General features: G+C 36.0%; 1 protein-coding gene across 1 annotated transcript; it reads right to left on the bottom strand.

Moving 5' to 3' along the window:
- Positions 1-323: 323 nt before the first annotated feature.
- Positions 324-15,120, bottom strand: LOC104165427 (ADP-ribosylation factor GTPase-activating protein 3-like; the record flags this gene model as incomplete). The annotated part of the gene is made up of 8 exons (XM_009705062.1): positions 324-473; positions 3,319-3,365; positions 5,202-5,258; positions 5,661-5,748; positions 8,007-8,090; positions 10,738-10,869; positions 13,753-13,825; positions 15,002-15,120. Coding segments are annotated over 8 exons (750 nt in total), but the record flags the coding sequence as incomplete, so codon positions are not given.
- Between the last annotated feature and the right edge of the window lie 912 nt (positions 15,121-16,032).

The following is a 16,032-nucleotide window of genomic DNA, read 5'->3' as shown; positions in this document are numbered from 1 at the left end:
TATTTCACATTTTATTCATATGTTTCAGTAGAATGTCTCCTTATTTTCTGTGTTAAATAAGACTAATATGAAGGTTATTTTTAAGGATATTATTGGGCTATTTCTACAGTAAATCATCAACTGTAGAAACATATACTTAATGGCAAAAAAAAGGGCAAAGGGGAAATTACTGTATGGCCCATGTCATCCTTTTTTTTTTTTTTAAAGCGAGAACTGAGATTTTATTTGCAGAGCTAATCTCTGGTAGTATTTAAAATGTTGACAATTACTTCATTAACATGAAATTAGGCTTCATGGTTTACCATTGTATATATAATGCATACTTACAGTGGCTCTTCCTTCTCAATTTTCTTACTGCTATGAAGATCCTCTTGTTCCTTCATTTTATCTACAGCTTGTGCTTGTTTTTCAATCTCATTAAAGCTTTGGCTGCTCACTTTTTGTGCCCCCAAACCACCTTTTTTGGCACCGAGCTTGATTTATTGAAAAACAAAAAAACAAAAGCCCCAACATTATAACTGAGACAATCACCTCAACTGATTTAACAGTCAATTTCTAAAGCAACGTCAAACACTATACTCTGATCGGGAGGTATATGCAAACAACAATTAAAATCTGGGGCAGAGAAAATATTTTTTCATGTTTTGACCCTCTACATACTTCTACTAACTCTCACAAATTTAGTTAGCTCTGCAGTCAAGCATTACAGGGTAATGAAACTATAATAGTTTTAACTGTTCAGAGGTTGGCTGAACATGAGCCAGCAGCATGATCAAGTGGCCAAGAAGGCCAACAGCATCCTGGCCTGTATTGAAAATAGTGTGGCCAGCAGGACCAGGGCAGGGATCGTCCCCCTGTACTCGGCACTGGTGAGGCCTCATTTTGAGTGCTGTGTGCAGTTCTGGGCCCCTCACTACAAGAAAGACCTTGAGGGGCTGGAGCGAGTCCAGAGAAGGGCAACGAAGGTGGTGAAGGGTCTGGAGCACAAGTCTGATGGGGAGCGGCTGAAGGAGCTGAGGGTGTTTAGCCTGAAGAAGAGCAGACTCAGGGAAGACCTTATTGCTCTCTACAACAACCTGAAAGGAGGTTGTAGCCACGTGGGGGTCAGTCTCTTCTCCCAGGTAATGAGCAATTGGACAAGAGGAAATGGCCTCAAGTTGCGCCTGGGGAGGTTTAGATTGGATGTTGTGAAAAATTTCTTCCCTGAAAGGGTTGTCAAGCACTGGAACAGGCTGCCCAGGGAAGTGGTGGAGTCACCAGCCCTGGAGGTATTTAAAAGACATGTAGAAGTGGTGCTTAGGGACATGGTTTAGTGGTGGACTTGGCAGTGTTAGGTTAATGGTTGGACTTGATGATCTTAAAGGTCTTTTCCAACTTAAACGATTCTATGATTCTATGTTTAAATAAATAATATAATATACAGCACAACTTTAGTTTCTTAATAATGATTTTGTTGTATAGGAATAATATAATAAAATTTGTTGCAGTGGAACCATTTGGTGCTCACTCAATTCACAACTTACGTTTAGAAGTGGCAAAGATTCTTGAAGTAGTTCTCACTGGCCAGCGCTAATGTGTTATCTTAAGAATGATTTATTCATATTTTTAATAAACACGTACATAGGTATTTACTGATTTATGGTATGAGAGCAATATACAAGTTTTGTATGTATGTGTATGCATGATTAGCCTTTGCATGTGACAAAGCATTGTAAAATTTTTTACATAAACACATCAGCTGAAAGGTTCCAGTTTTGCCTCCTTTCTTTTAAAATAATTCTATTTCTAGTTCATATTACTTCAATCCAGAGATACATATTCTTTCATTCTGATTATCAAAGATTTAAAAAAACACTTAATACTACAAATATGAATAGATACAATGATGCTGATTCAGATGGTGGCACAGTACTCAAACTGTTGTTCTTAGTCTCACATATGTTTAACACTGCAACACTGCAGCAATATTAATTTTCACAATACATTTATCTTAACCTTTAAACACTTTAAAGTATTCACGTAAAAGCTCTGGCCCACGTACATACAGTTTTAGGCTCTGACACTACAGTTCATAAACTGTACGTGCACCTGTGTACCCAGTTACATTCTTCTAATGGCAAGGGAAGACACCAGCATATACCACTCAGAGTAACAAATTCCTCTTGTGTATTAGGGCCCTCTAGCGGGAGCAAGAAATAATAGGTTTCAATCTAAATCAACATGCTCCAGTAAACCTTCAAAATCTTTTGCCATACAATAGACCAGACTTAAAAGAAATTACTCCCTGTAACATACTGTCACCCTAATAGCCTAATATTAGGGCTATTTTCTTGGGCCTCAAGAGCCATACATTCAAAGTCTAGCTTTTTCCTAGCTAACTTGAATTACCTTGAGTTGTCTTACTCAGTTTTCAGGTTCCTTGGACCATCAGTCCGAGATACTCAACTCTCCTCATGACTCCTTTACAGAGACCAGATGCCTAAGAAAGTGCTATGACCCCATCCAGAAACAAGTGTGTAAACTATCTTGAAACTATCTTGAATTGAATACAGCTGCAAGTTAACAAGAAATACAACCAAATACCATACTGCTCTGTAGTATGACACAAGTACTGCTCCAGAAATACAGATCTGAATGTCTCAAACTCACCTTGTATTGACAGATTATACCATGCATGTATATTTAGCCACTCAAAAATGCTATTGGAACTCCCTCTGTTTTCAGGATTTGCTACAAAAAGATCTCGGTGCCAACTAACTTAGATCAAAGCCTGAAGAAGCCCTGCAACCCAGTATCAACCAGAGAGAAAAAAGGTTACAGGGCACCAATGGAGTTGCAGGGACAGTGGTTGTGAAAAGAACTGAAGAGAAGTGGGATACAGACTTTGACATCAAGATATGCTTTGACATTTTTATTTTACTCATTTTTGAAAAAATATCACCTGCTATTCATTTCCAGACAGTACAAAGAAAATGACACTCAGATATACATGTGGAAGTCTAGACAGTTCTGTGAGTTATATACATGTAAACAGACTTAGAATTTATCTGAGGTCAGAAAAAAACCCCGCAGATCTGAAGCACTCTGCTATATAATAATAGTAACCTGTTAGACAAATTCATCGCAACAATAATCCATTTTCAAACAGACCACTGCTGTTTTGATATAGAAACAGTTTTCAATTCCATTTTAGTTTCATAAATTGCTACCAAATACTGTTTAGTGCTAACTCACATGATACATTTCCATATTGCAATCTACGTATCTCCAGAGATATATAATACACTTTAAAATATGCATTTTTTTATATACACTTACCCCCTTCTTAGCTTGATTTGGCTTCTTTTTAATGAAGGTGGTGTTCTCTGCAAGGATTAAATGTACATTACTTGACATACAATTTTATTAATTCCAGAACTGCAGAAAACAATTTCCACAATATCAGCCTCCAAATAGTTTTTGGAATTTATTTTAATGCCTTGAAGTACTATAGTTTCTACACTAACAGATTGAGATACTAAACTGAGTTACAGGGAACCGAGCTGTGAATCTCTCCAAGAAAATGTGGGAAATAGCATATTCTCAATCAGAGGCAATCTCTTGCAAATATACAATAGGAATAAAATTACAGCTCAGTTTTCAGTTATAGATACCTGCTAGTAAACAGAACAAGAATGCAGGATTTGCTATTCTGAATCAGACTAGAGGTCCACCTGATCCCATACCATTTCCGAGATGAATTGTTTCCTGGATAGAAAGGTATTGGCTATGTTTAAATCCACCAATGATATGGATAAACATACCTGTATCATCATAAACAAAGTCACAAGCATTATCAGAGGTGACAACCTACTCTATCACCAGATTGAACACCTTTGTTCAATTGCCTAAGTACAGTATTGGGAGTCTAGCTTTATGTATAAAGTCTGAAAGTTCCAGCCTTAATGCTTTGTATTAAACCTTGAAACATAGAAATGAACCTACATTCTGCTCTGCATAAAGTCTGACACAACTCCTAATATTGATATTTTTAATGAGACTCTAAATAGAACTCCCTACCTTCTGTAAGGCACTGTATTGTGCCTTCTTGACAGCTACCCTGAGCCAGGGTAAATCTCCCACAATCAAAAGTTTCCAGTCAACATCTCCTATCGAATGCTTGCACATACAGAAAAACTGGTTTGAGTTGAAATTTAGTTGGAAACAGGCATACACAAAACAGAGATTCTTCACATAAGACAGAACTTGTGATATCCAAAACAAACAAGGAAAGCACTTGTTTTATGAGAATATGTGTTAAAGATACAAATGAGAAAACCAGGAAGTATATGCAGATAACTATTTTTCCTAGTCTCCAGCTCTCAAAAAAAAAAAAACAACAAACCAAAACCACAAAACAAACAACACCAAAACAAAAAAAAACAAAACTAAACCCAACCAAATGAATATAAAAATAGTGATGAAGACTATATGTTTCTGAAGTACTGAGTTAGTCCCAGCCATCACTTCTTTACTACCCCTGTGCTGCTAAGAATCAATACTGTTTATTCTCAGAAACCTGCTCCTGCAGGATGATCCTAAAAATGATAAATCACTGATGTAATTTATTCTATTCTATTTTCCTCAACTTTTTTTTTACTTACTTATAGTATTATAGACTCTTCAGTGTTAAGCAAATTAAGACTCTGGACATTGCAAATATTGTATTACAAATACAAGATTTTTCCAGATTAAATGTTTATGTCCAGTTTTCTGAAAAGGGAGCAAAAATTATGTCTAGGCAGAAAGAATGACCTATTAGTACAAGATGTGTTTGCTTAACATAAAGAACAGGCCATTAATCAGAACACAATGCTCTGTTCCACTTGTGTGCTTTAAATGCAGAACTTAAAGCAGTCTACCAGGAGGTGTAAAACATTAATGGTCATCTTTATCAGGTGTGAAACCTACAGCATTTAAATTCATCAGGCTGGCTGAGATAAGATAGATGAAACCAGAACACCACTGACTAAAATTAATTTCTTAGGAGGAGTACACTGTTTAACAGAAGTTGCAATATAAATTCAGGTATTTCAACTAACTCACGCACACTGATACTAAAATAAGAATTCCGTATCTCTTCCTAGTCATACATTCTGCGTACAAATGAGTATTTAAGTACTCTATACTGGCTGCTATCATCTTCTGCTTACACTCATTACCTAATGCAGCTTTTGGTGGTGTACTAAGGCAATCAACACTTGGTCCATGTTCTGGTCCTAAAATACAATGAATAACAAGAGTAAGAACATCAGAAGGCTCTTTAGAATACTTAAAATACCAAAACACAGCTCACTCTAATCAGGGTACTGTTTGATACATATACTGTAATGTGTTATTTCTATCACAGCTTTACCAGTTACTAAAAGAGCAGCAGGCACCCAAAGATTCATCCAAAGTATTTTGAATTAAATTTGAATTTGGATTTCTATTAAACATTATTAAAGGAACGTGCAGCCCCATGCATTCTAGCATAACGCTTCTATAAAGTCCTTCCTCTCCAAAATGCTTGCATTACTAGCATAGTTAGGTTATTTAACTATTAAAGCAGGGTAAAAAGAGCTCAAACAAAGAGACTACCAGAAAAATGCACCTTATTGTTAACAAAGATTCAGTCATACCTTCATAGTATTCTGGAATATTTTCTGAAGTTTTCTGCTGTAGAGAAACTGGCTCTGGCTCTGATAACACCCATTCTGTATTCTTCGCCTTGAAAAAAATTACAAAATCAGAAGTGCATATAAATAGAATATAGCAAATAAATACGAGCAGTGAGCTCAAAGACTGCCTAAGCATAACTGATTAGTTAATATTGGACTCTTATGATTACAGCTTCTAGGTTTAAAACCTGTTCTCAGAAGGGCAGTTCTTACAGTTACAAGAAATGCCTACCTTTATTAAAAGCAAGCTGGTTTCAAACCACTCCTCAGCACCTGTATTTCCCTCTCAGGAATTTCAATATGCTTACCATCCACAAAATTAATATGCATTTTAATTGTGCTTTAGATTTATTTATGGTATGCTGGCTATTAATTGTCATTACTCATAACAGTAACACAGTACAGGACATCTGGATCATTTATTTACATACCATCACCAAGCCTTCTCCCCACACTAAGCTCTTGCACTTCCAATTTTTTAACACTTAATTTTTGACTGTGAGCAGTTCTCCCAAGTCTTCCTGATGAGTCCTCCCACTTCCCTCAGACACATCCTCCTCAACAGGCAGGTTTGCGACCTGGTCACAACAATATCAGCTTAGTAGTATCTTCTCCACCACTGCTGTGCCACTGACAGTTCATGCTTATTCTTCCCTAAAAACTCAATCTCAAAACTTCCTGACAACTCTCTCAAAACATCCATACCCAAGTAATCTCTTGGCCCAAGGTACACAGACCACTTGTCTCTAACCTCCTGCCTTTGCAGCTACCCAAAAAGTTGGTGTGAAGTTTTACTTTATCCTACCCACACATTCTCTTAAAAGGGTTTGTATCAAGTTCCTACTTCTTGTCCTCAACCACAAAATTATTTACAACACTTTTCTGCTTAAACTCCTTTCTCTTTAGTTTGTCTCAAGTTTATGCTTTTCCCACTCAACTGCAAGCATTCTTCCAAACTGACTTTTGCAAACAGAAATACTCCATTTATTTTATACTATCAGGACAGATGATCTTCTGGTGAGGACACTAGACTAGAATTCAAAATAACTGATTTTTTTTTGTCTTTGCAATGAGCATTTCTGAGTAATAAAGCAAGCTTCCAAGTCTGTAAAATGTAAATACTCTTTCACTGTTCAAAGATGCTGAAATTTATTTTTATAAGACATTCAAATATTGGCTGCCTTAGAAGCTCCTAAAATAAAACAAATAACTAGCAAAAAGGCTGAATTTACCTTTAAAATGCACCATTTTTGAAATCTCATAAGTACAACAAAAAGTTACATTTTGAAATGTCAAAACTGAATAACCAAAAGGAAAAAAATAATTTTTCATTTAAATTAGAGCTTTTTTTGTCCTTAAGCATCCCATATAGACTAGAAAGTCACTACAAAGTCATGTCATTTTTACTGCATTCTTTACTCAGGTGCCGATATGAGCAACTTGCATAGTTTTTTACTACTTGCTGCTAATGCATATGCACAACCACAACGTCATGACAGGTGAATTAACATGCATATGAACTGGTGAAGAGTTTTCACAAGGGCTAATCTGATATACCCAAGCTCTTTGAATTCTTCTGTATCCCAAAATATGCCTCATGATCATACTTGTGTTTTAGTTGTTCACAGACCGCAACTGTACTAGGAAGCAATAATACTAGAACACTTAATATTGTTGCAGTATTTAGGAATATTAGGTGTAGTAATAATTGCTCAAAGTTGAAGATCACAATTGCTGAAGATATATTCACTGGTATTTTTCAAATACCAGACTCAAGAGAGTCTCTGAAACATTAATCTGTGAAATAAACACACCACCTATCACGTAAAGGAGGCAGGAGCAAATAAACAAAAAACAACTGTAGCAATAGCCTTCAGAAAGTTACTTGAACATTTTCAAAGAGGATGCAAGTATTCTAGAGGAAGAGAAAAGCTTTTACTTAGCAAACATTTTAAGAACTGTTAAACTTTACTGATTAAAAACCAAATTTATCACATAGTATATTTAAATCAGAGCACTCCCAACCAAGGAATCGTAAGTCCAAGTGGAATTGTATGCCTACAAAAAAAATATAGTTTCATTCCACATTTAGATACTATTTAGGTCATTCTAAATTATCACCTTAGAAAGTGGTTCACATCCAGGAAGAATTTTAAGACCCACAGGAGGGAAAGCAGACAAATGTTAACTCACTGACCTACCCTTTCTCTATAAAATTTTCTGTCAGGGTTCAATCTTCATCATAGAGCACACAGTTAACTTAAGTGTTTAAAAAGCTAGCATGAATTAAATACAGGTAATGTATACCTTGGGAGAAACATGGGATGCAAAAAAGTCTTCCTCTTTGTTTTGAGGTGACACAGGTGGCATTCCACATCCATCTGTCCACAGCTAGAATTAAAAGAAAGAAAAAGAGAGAGAGATAGAGAGAGAGAATTTTACAGGACAATTGCATTAATTGCACTAATCTTAAAACTACTTGTTTTTTTCCAGGTTAAAAATTTATTGTGTTTTTTTTCCTGGTATATAATTTTTCCTTACAAATTTATTTGAGCTTCAATATATGACATATATGACATTCCTTTTTTTTTTAATTTCATACATCTTTGATATGTTCCTTCACATTACCCATTTCCCTCCTAAAAAAATTCTCAGTGTAAGCTCTGCTGCAATAATACTGTCAATATTTAGTATCACTAGAGCTTTACACTAAGTTTTTTTCATATTCACATATAAGGTATCTTGTCTCTAATACTCTTATTTTGCCCAAAGCAAAAACAACCTGAAAACACAACACTAGCAGTCATCGGAAACAGTTTTCAGATTTTTATCAGTGTGGTACTCTGACAAATTTTCCACTTAGTCTGAGAGTTCCAAAACCTCTGCTACATTTAAAGCAGAGTTTTGCAAGATGCTAACAGTTTTGAGCAATGCCTGATCTCAGGGCGGGCTGGAGGGCCCACACTGCCACAGATCATTCTTAGCATTGTGTAGGACAGGACTATATATAACCTGTGATCTGCATTCCAAGGTTAGTTACTCATAGGCAAAGCATTTCTCATGGTTCTTTCTACTATGTGCAAAAGATATGTGACCAAAAATAATAACCTTTCAAAAAGGTTACTGAATGTATGTAACAGGCTTACCTCATCATTCAACAATCGACTCCATCAGTACATTAGAGAAGAAATTTTTAAAAATGTGACAGGGGAAGGGATGGTTGGTACTAAATCTAATTATCTGAATAATTTACTTCAGCAATTTAGCACATAATCACTTAATCTTGCAGTACAGAATTAAAATATACATTTACTAAATTTTTTAAATAAGAAATACATAATTAATATCAAACAATTGGATGAAATCTGTAATTGAAGCAAGATAATCACGGTTCTTCAAAGCGTCATTCAGGGAACTTACCGTCAACTTAAATACACATGGTATATTTTATTTACTTGAACATGTTTTACATCTAAAGCTGTTTAGTAAGTCAAAAGAAATATTCTCTGAAGTTAGTGATGTGAACTAAATTGTCTATAACATTTATAACATAGAATTATTATAATCCATTAAATTTCATGCTATTTGATGCATAGATCTGATAATAAGGGAACTAGAGAGTTAATCTTAGGAAGACAAGCCTGTTACAATGGTATGTAGTAGTGTGTAACTTTGTACCAGTGCATGACCACATCTGGCATAAAAGTGATAACAAGACCCTTAATTCAAGGACGTTGCGCTCATTATCAGGGACTGCACTTCAAGGCAGGAACTCTTAAATCATTACCAAGGACCTTGTTAGGAGAACAGGACCTGAGACTGCTGTCAATCAAGACAAAGGAAGATGAGAGCTAAAAGTTCAGCAAAAGGACATGGTGATGAAGAAGAGTGGAAGAAGTAAAAGACCACCAGATGTCTCTGAAGACCCCCAAAAGGACTAAAATGGACATATGGAAATGGGGGTTGCCTATGATAATGAGTTCCGGGAAAATTGTTAATATGTTAATCATCTCTTGGAAGTCTTATGAATATGTATAAAAACTAAAAATATAAGCCTGTAACTAACACAAGTACGGTATGCACGCTAGGTGGAAGGATCCCCTGTGCATCCAGCACTGCTAATAAAGAATACTGAATCACTGCTAAATTTGATGTTTAATTTCTTGGAATAAGATCAGAAAAAAACCCAAGCTTTCTTGCTTCTAATTCCCACTCATCTGATCAACTTCAAATGAATCGGCCACAGATTTTAGCAAGCTGAATTAAACAATCAAAACATGCTCTCTGTGTACGCAGAAAAGAACTGTTGTCAAACTTATTTAACACCTCAGCAAACTAATTCTGCATGCTTTGCTAGTAAGTTCTTTCTGTCACCAACCTAACAACGTTTTGACAGCATTCATGAACTGTTTCAGCATTTTTAATGGAGAACAGCAAGTTCAGGACATATATAACTTGCTAATTTTTCAAACTTTTTTTTTTTAGAGAAAAAAGCAAACCCACACATTTACCTGTTGAAATCAAATCGCACTTGAATCACAAATATTTTGTAGTTAATTCTATTAGCACTTTTACATTTTTACATGCTGTACTTCTCAATAATAATTCAGTTCCAGATAAGCAAAAATAAAAACACTACATAATTCATGGAGAAGTGCTGACATTTTTGTTATGCAATACCACTAATACAATTTTGGAGCACACCTGGAAACAAAGAAGTTTCCATTTCGAAGAATACCTGAAGTTTCTGCCTAGAACTCCTATAAGTTACTGCAAATGTTAAAATTAATGTTTTCAACAACCCAGCAATGATCCTGAAATATCCAGCTGAGCTCCATCTCAACATTCTTTTTCCAAATAAAAAAGGTAAGCTACAAATAGTTTAACCCCCAGCTTGCCTATTCACTGCAATGTGTATCAGTACCTCCCAAAGACAGATAAACTTTTGCACTACCAATTAGAAACTTAAAATTACTCTAGGGGGAAAGAAGATAAAGTTTTTCAGAAATCTTAATGACACAGGATACACACTACTCACATCAGTACCATGCTTTCTTGTTGCCTGTGTTGCAAGTGATTTAATCTTCTCCTTGTAAAGCTGAGCAGCACGACTGTTATACTTTGCATTGGTATCATTTGTTGTGCATCCATGTTGATGGAAAAAAGCAGACTATGAAGCAGAACACAGAAAATGCTGTAAGAAACAGGTTCAAAAACTAATGCTATTTAACATAAAAATATATCGCAATGCAGCAAAATACTCCGCTCCTCTACCTAAATCTAAATCTTTTAAATTATGAAGTCTACGTAGATCTCCAAAATACAAAGAAAATTCCATTCTGGTAACCTCTTCACACATAAATAAAACAACAGAAAAAAAAATACATTAGTGGGATGTTTTTAAAGCATATACAAATGCAGGCTTGCCATCACATACAAAGAATCCTAGTTCTGAAATTAAGTGTAGAAAGGAAGACATAAAATTGGTTGCCAATACCTGTGCTTCAAAGGACATTCCTGATATGAAGCCAAACAATGCCTTTTAGAATCTCTAGCATGCTAGAGAGAACAATGCATGTTCAATAGCATCAAAATGACTGTATAAAAATGGTCTTCCTTCAAAAGAAAAGTGTGTGTATACACATATATATGTACATGCTTGTGTATTTATCTAAAAATATAAATATATAAATGAAAAATTTTATTCCCATTTAGGATCTTAAAACAAAAGCAAATCAATACATTTATATCAGAGTTCCACAAGTTGTTTGAAAGATCAAAAAAATTCACTTTCTCAGTACCTAGAATTGACAAGCAAATCATAGCATACATTCTTGCATGAAAGAACACATCAGACTATTACTGTAAAATATAATAAACAAGTTTCTGATAGGATCAGCAAGTCTAGATAACCTAAGGTTATGACCTCATATACTGCTGTCGCAAAGCGTAAATCCAGCATACTAAAGTACCAGACTTTGTACAAAATTAAGCAACAACCATGCAGGAGAGAGATTATGCCAGTCACCTTCTGTGATTACAACAGAGACCATCGTAAACATCACAGATGCCAAAAAGATTGTACATTTTTGTATTTAAATATATACACCTATGAACTTCATATTCAGACTTTTGTTTTTTGTAAACCCTAATTCTAATCATGGTAGAGATTTATTCTGGAAACAAAAGGAATCAAGAACACTTCCGATTTTCTAGCAATCTGATAGCTACAAAGTTCAGGACTGCCTTTATCCAAGATTCAGCATCATCAGGCAGTTATAGAACACAAATGATTAACGTTAATCTGGTACTGCTTGTAAACAGTAGTTAGTAAAAATAAAATTTGGCATTTAATTGGAACAAAAAGGGAATTTTTTTTAATGCAATTAGAAGAAAAATGTTAATTTTACTTTTTAAAATGTCCACAGAGTTTACTAAACGGGTCTTTCAAATTTCAGGTATTAATCTTCCCAGGTAATCCAAAACAGGCCGTTGTGAATTTGAGGTATTTGAGGGGTGGCTGTGGGTATGTTACAACTCTTGGTACGACGTATGATAGGAAACAGTGACATCCAAGCAGAAAGACAAAAATGCAAAATTAAACAATAAAGGTTTCCTGTTATTCTTCTGGTAATATGCTTTCTCAGATTAACTGAAGTACTTTTCAAACTTTGCCATCTCTTCTTTCCAACTGCCTTAAATCTTTTGTATAAAAAAGTTTATATAGTTCAACCAAAGCTTTTAAGCTTTTGGCTAAAAAAAAAATACTTGTCATGTCAAATCTCCCTCTTCTGATTAGTCAAACCTGTGATGTTTTTATGTACTAAGTGGCCTAACAGAAACTCGATGAGTAAATTCACATAACAGCAGTATTAATACAGAAAGGTGTAACTTAGAAAGGATAGGCAGAACAAAAAGAGGGAGAAGACACCATGCAACTGCTCAGATATGTAAGCCAGAGATAGTAACCTAATTCAAAGAAAAATGTTTGACTGGAAAATGCAGAAGTGGAAGATAAATAATAATGATCCTGAATTCATCATTTTTAATATGGAAATATGAAAAAAAATAGAAAAAACAGCAGAATATTCAAGTGTTAGACTTAAGGAAAGCAGATTGTTAAGAAAATTGTTAAGAAAAAGCCTACAGAAAGCAAGTTTGCGTGAAGTTTCTTAAAGGAACAATATCAAGGACAAAGCACAAGTGAAGAAATATAAGGAGCAAGCACTCAGGGAATTACAAGAAAAGTAGAAATTGCTTAGGGAAGTTGCAACTTTTCACACTGGGTGGCTCAACTTTGGGAAGCAATCTCAGTTATTGGTGGTCAATCTTTGAAAAAACATGGGAAAACAGGCAAGATTCCGAAAGAGCTGACAAAAGAAAACACCCTCTTTTAAAATGGAGACTGAGAACAATACAGGAGTCAACAGAACTGCAATTTACAAAAATATTGTGTAACAAACTTACTTGTAAGTACATAAAAAAAAAAAAATCAAGTTGAAAGTAACAGTCAGTATAAATTGGCCCAAACCAAAACACTACTACTTCCTCTCTGACAGTGTACAATGTCTTATCTTTACTTCAGTTGTAACTCAGGTACAAGTCAGATCTTGACTTCAGTGTGACTTCTGACAGTGACATGACTTTTGGCAAGATATTTTCAGAAACCATGTAAGAAAACACAGTCATGGGAAGATGCTCATAAGATAACTTTACAAGCTGTTGGAAAGCCATCTTTCATTAGCTGTCAATGTTTCCTTGTTAAATTAGACATGTATTGACAAAGAATCTGATCTGGCTTTTTCAGTGATTTTTATTAACGACTTGTAAGAAAAACTAAAACATTTGCAATTATACAAAGATGGAAAAGTTGCAAGAAGTATGGACGATGAAATCAGCATTCAGTAGAATTCTTAAAAACAAGAGAGGGGAAAAAGAAAGAAATGGATTGGAAGAATAAAAATATCGCCAAGATGTGCACCAATAAGGACAAACAACACCTTCCAGGCCTAACAAGCCCCAATGTCCAAAGCAAATACTCAGGAGTACATACAGCATTTGCATTTCCTCCAACTTGCATGCATCTCAGCTGAAACCAAGACCAATTGGAATCCAGTTCTGTAGATCTAAACAGAAGGAAATATTTTTAGTTTTATCTCCAAAGACATTTAAAATCTCCCTACCTTTCTTTTTTAAAAATGTTTCTCTCCCTCTCTTTTTTTTTTTTGGTGAAGTGAAAAACATGCATCTATTAAAAAAAAGATCTGTGACAATACACAATGTACAAAATAAATTAATAAAGCCAGGCAGAACTGCCACAGTTTTTCAAACTGTAAAAGCACCTGGCTGACAGGTTCTTCCTGTTAAAAAGCACCAATAAGATACATTTTCAGGAATCACATTTCAACTCTGTCAACAGCAGATGACAATCACGTATAACGGACAAAGTGACAATTCGAAAGTCATAACAAAAATTTTGGGCTTGGTATGAGGAGAATTAATACTGTGATCATTAGGAATGGATTCCTGAGAGGCCTCTTGTAACGCTCCCGTACACAGCAAAAAGGCAGCAGAGGAAGCATTTTAGTTGATGGAAAACATCTGCTTTTATCCGCAATCCATTCTTGGATGCTCTCGCTCCCTTCACGCTGAGCCTTACATTTCAAATATGTAATTATTTATTAGGCCAGAAAGGCCCACAGGCCATCAGTCAGGATTCTCACCTGCAACGTGACAGGCTGAGGGTGCGGATTTACGGCACCGAGGGGCCGACTGAGCCAAGGAGCTGCCCAAGGGGGAGCAGCCCTGCGCCACCCAAGCACCAGCACCCAGGTGACACTGTAATGAACTCCTTCGGGAAGCAAAGCTGGCAAAAATGCTACTTTGCTCTCCAAACTGGCTTGCTGGGGGTCTGATTATCTTTATGATCAATGCACTGTAACACTGTTGAAAAAGATAAACTAATATCTGCCTCAGTCTTGATATGGAGGAATGATAAAACACTTCAACACGCTTACTCCGTTCTTCATTTTCATTGTCTTCAACGTAGAACAGAGCTGACAACAAATGTACACTACTAACACAACAAGCAGATTATGGGTGTGTGGTACATTTTTTTTCCCTACCTATTTACCTAATTCCCAAGCAGCTATGGGATACATCAAAGCCAACACAAACATTAGAAAGGTCTAAATCAGTATTTGAGAGAAGAATGGGTTTTCCTCTCTGAGCAGGTATCTGAACAAACAACCAAAAACATTAAAAGATGCACGTTTTACTACAAAAATATACAAACTACTTACCGAATGAAACTCAAATGAACACCAAGTGATCGATGCGTCCCCGAACAATCAATACAGAGAAAAACACCATATGTTATGCTGGCCCAGCTAGGGTTCTTTGCTCCGCAGTCAAAACACACCTTCAAGAAAATAAAGATCAGTAACAGGACTTGAGCATAACCACGTCTTATAGTTGTATTATAGGTCATGCTAACACCTTTGCAGTGATCAAACTTAAATCCTTGCAGCATTTGTTGATGTGACAACTTCATATTATCCTAATTTTGTAAATATAAAGAGGAGTTACGGAATCTGCCCACACTTGGGTGTCTTTGCCCTAACTAGAGAGGACTACATGCCTTCCTGGTTTCCAGCTACAACCAGTGTACGCAGGGACAACCGGCTGAACAACCGGGTCAGAGCACCCACATCACTCTAGTTCAAACACACATTCAACGCAGTACTTTCAGCACTGCTGAAACACAAAAGACTTTAAGAAATATCTTCCCAAGGGCAGGCTCTCTTCATGTCATACCACTGAGTCTACTCTTTCCTCAGAACGTACATGCGACAGCAGTTATCAGCAGTACTAATGACATCATTATCTACTTTCCTTTACAGAATCCTTGACTCTTAGAGTAGGCCACTGAAATCGAGCTGTCTGAAGAAAGCATCCAGTCCGTGCACCGCTTAGCCCAGCACCCTCTGCCAGACACGACTATTGGTATGATGAATCACGCATGTATTACTATATCAACCTTTTGACTGTTTGTAACAAACTGTGAAAAAGCAAACATATCCACAATTACTGCATAGACAAACCCATGAATTTCTTATCCTCCGCCACCACATTAGACTCCTATCATTCAGCCAAAATTACAAGAGGGGTGTGTGTCTACATCTCATACACTTTGCAGGTCTGCAGACCACCACTTTCAAGTCCTGTTTCAGCTATTCTGAATTTTGTGCTTCTTTGGCTGCAGGGGGGGGAAAAAAAAAAGTATCTGACACGAATCAATTTTCCCTCAGTACTGGGGAAGGTTATGGAGCAA

This window comes from Cariama cristata, unplaced genomic scaffold (genome assembly GCF_000690535.1).
Source record: "Cariama cristata isolate BGI_N322 unplaced genomic scaffold, ASM69053v1 scaffold45557, whole genome shotgun sequence".
Lineage (NCBI taxonomy): Eukaryota > Metazoa > Chordata > Aves > Cariamiformes > Cariamidae > Cariama > Cariama cristata.
This window is presented reverse-complemented; position numbering and strand designations above follow the sequence as displayed.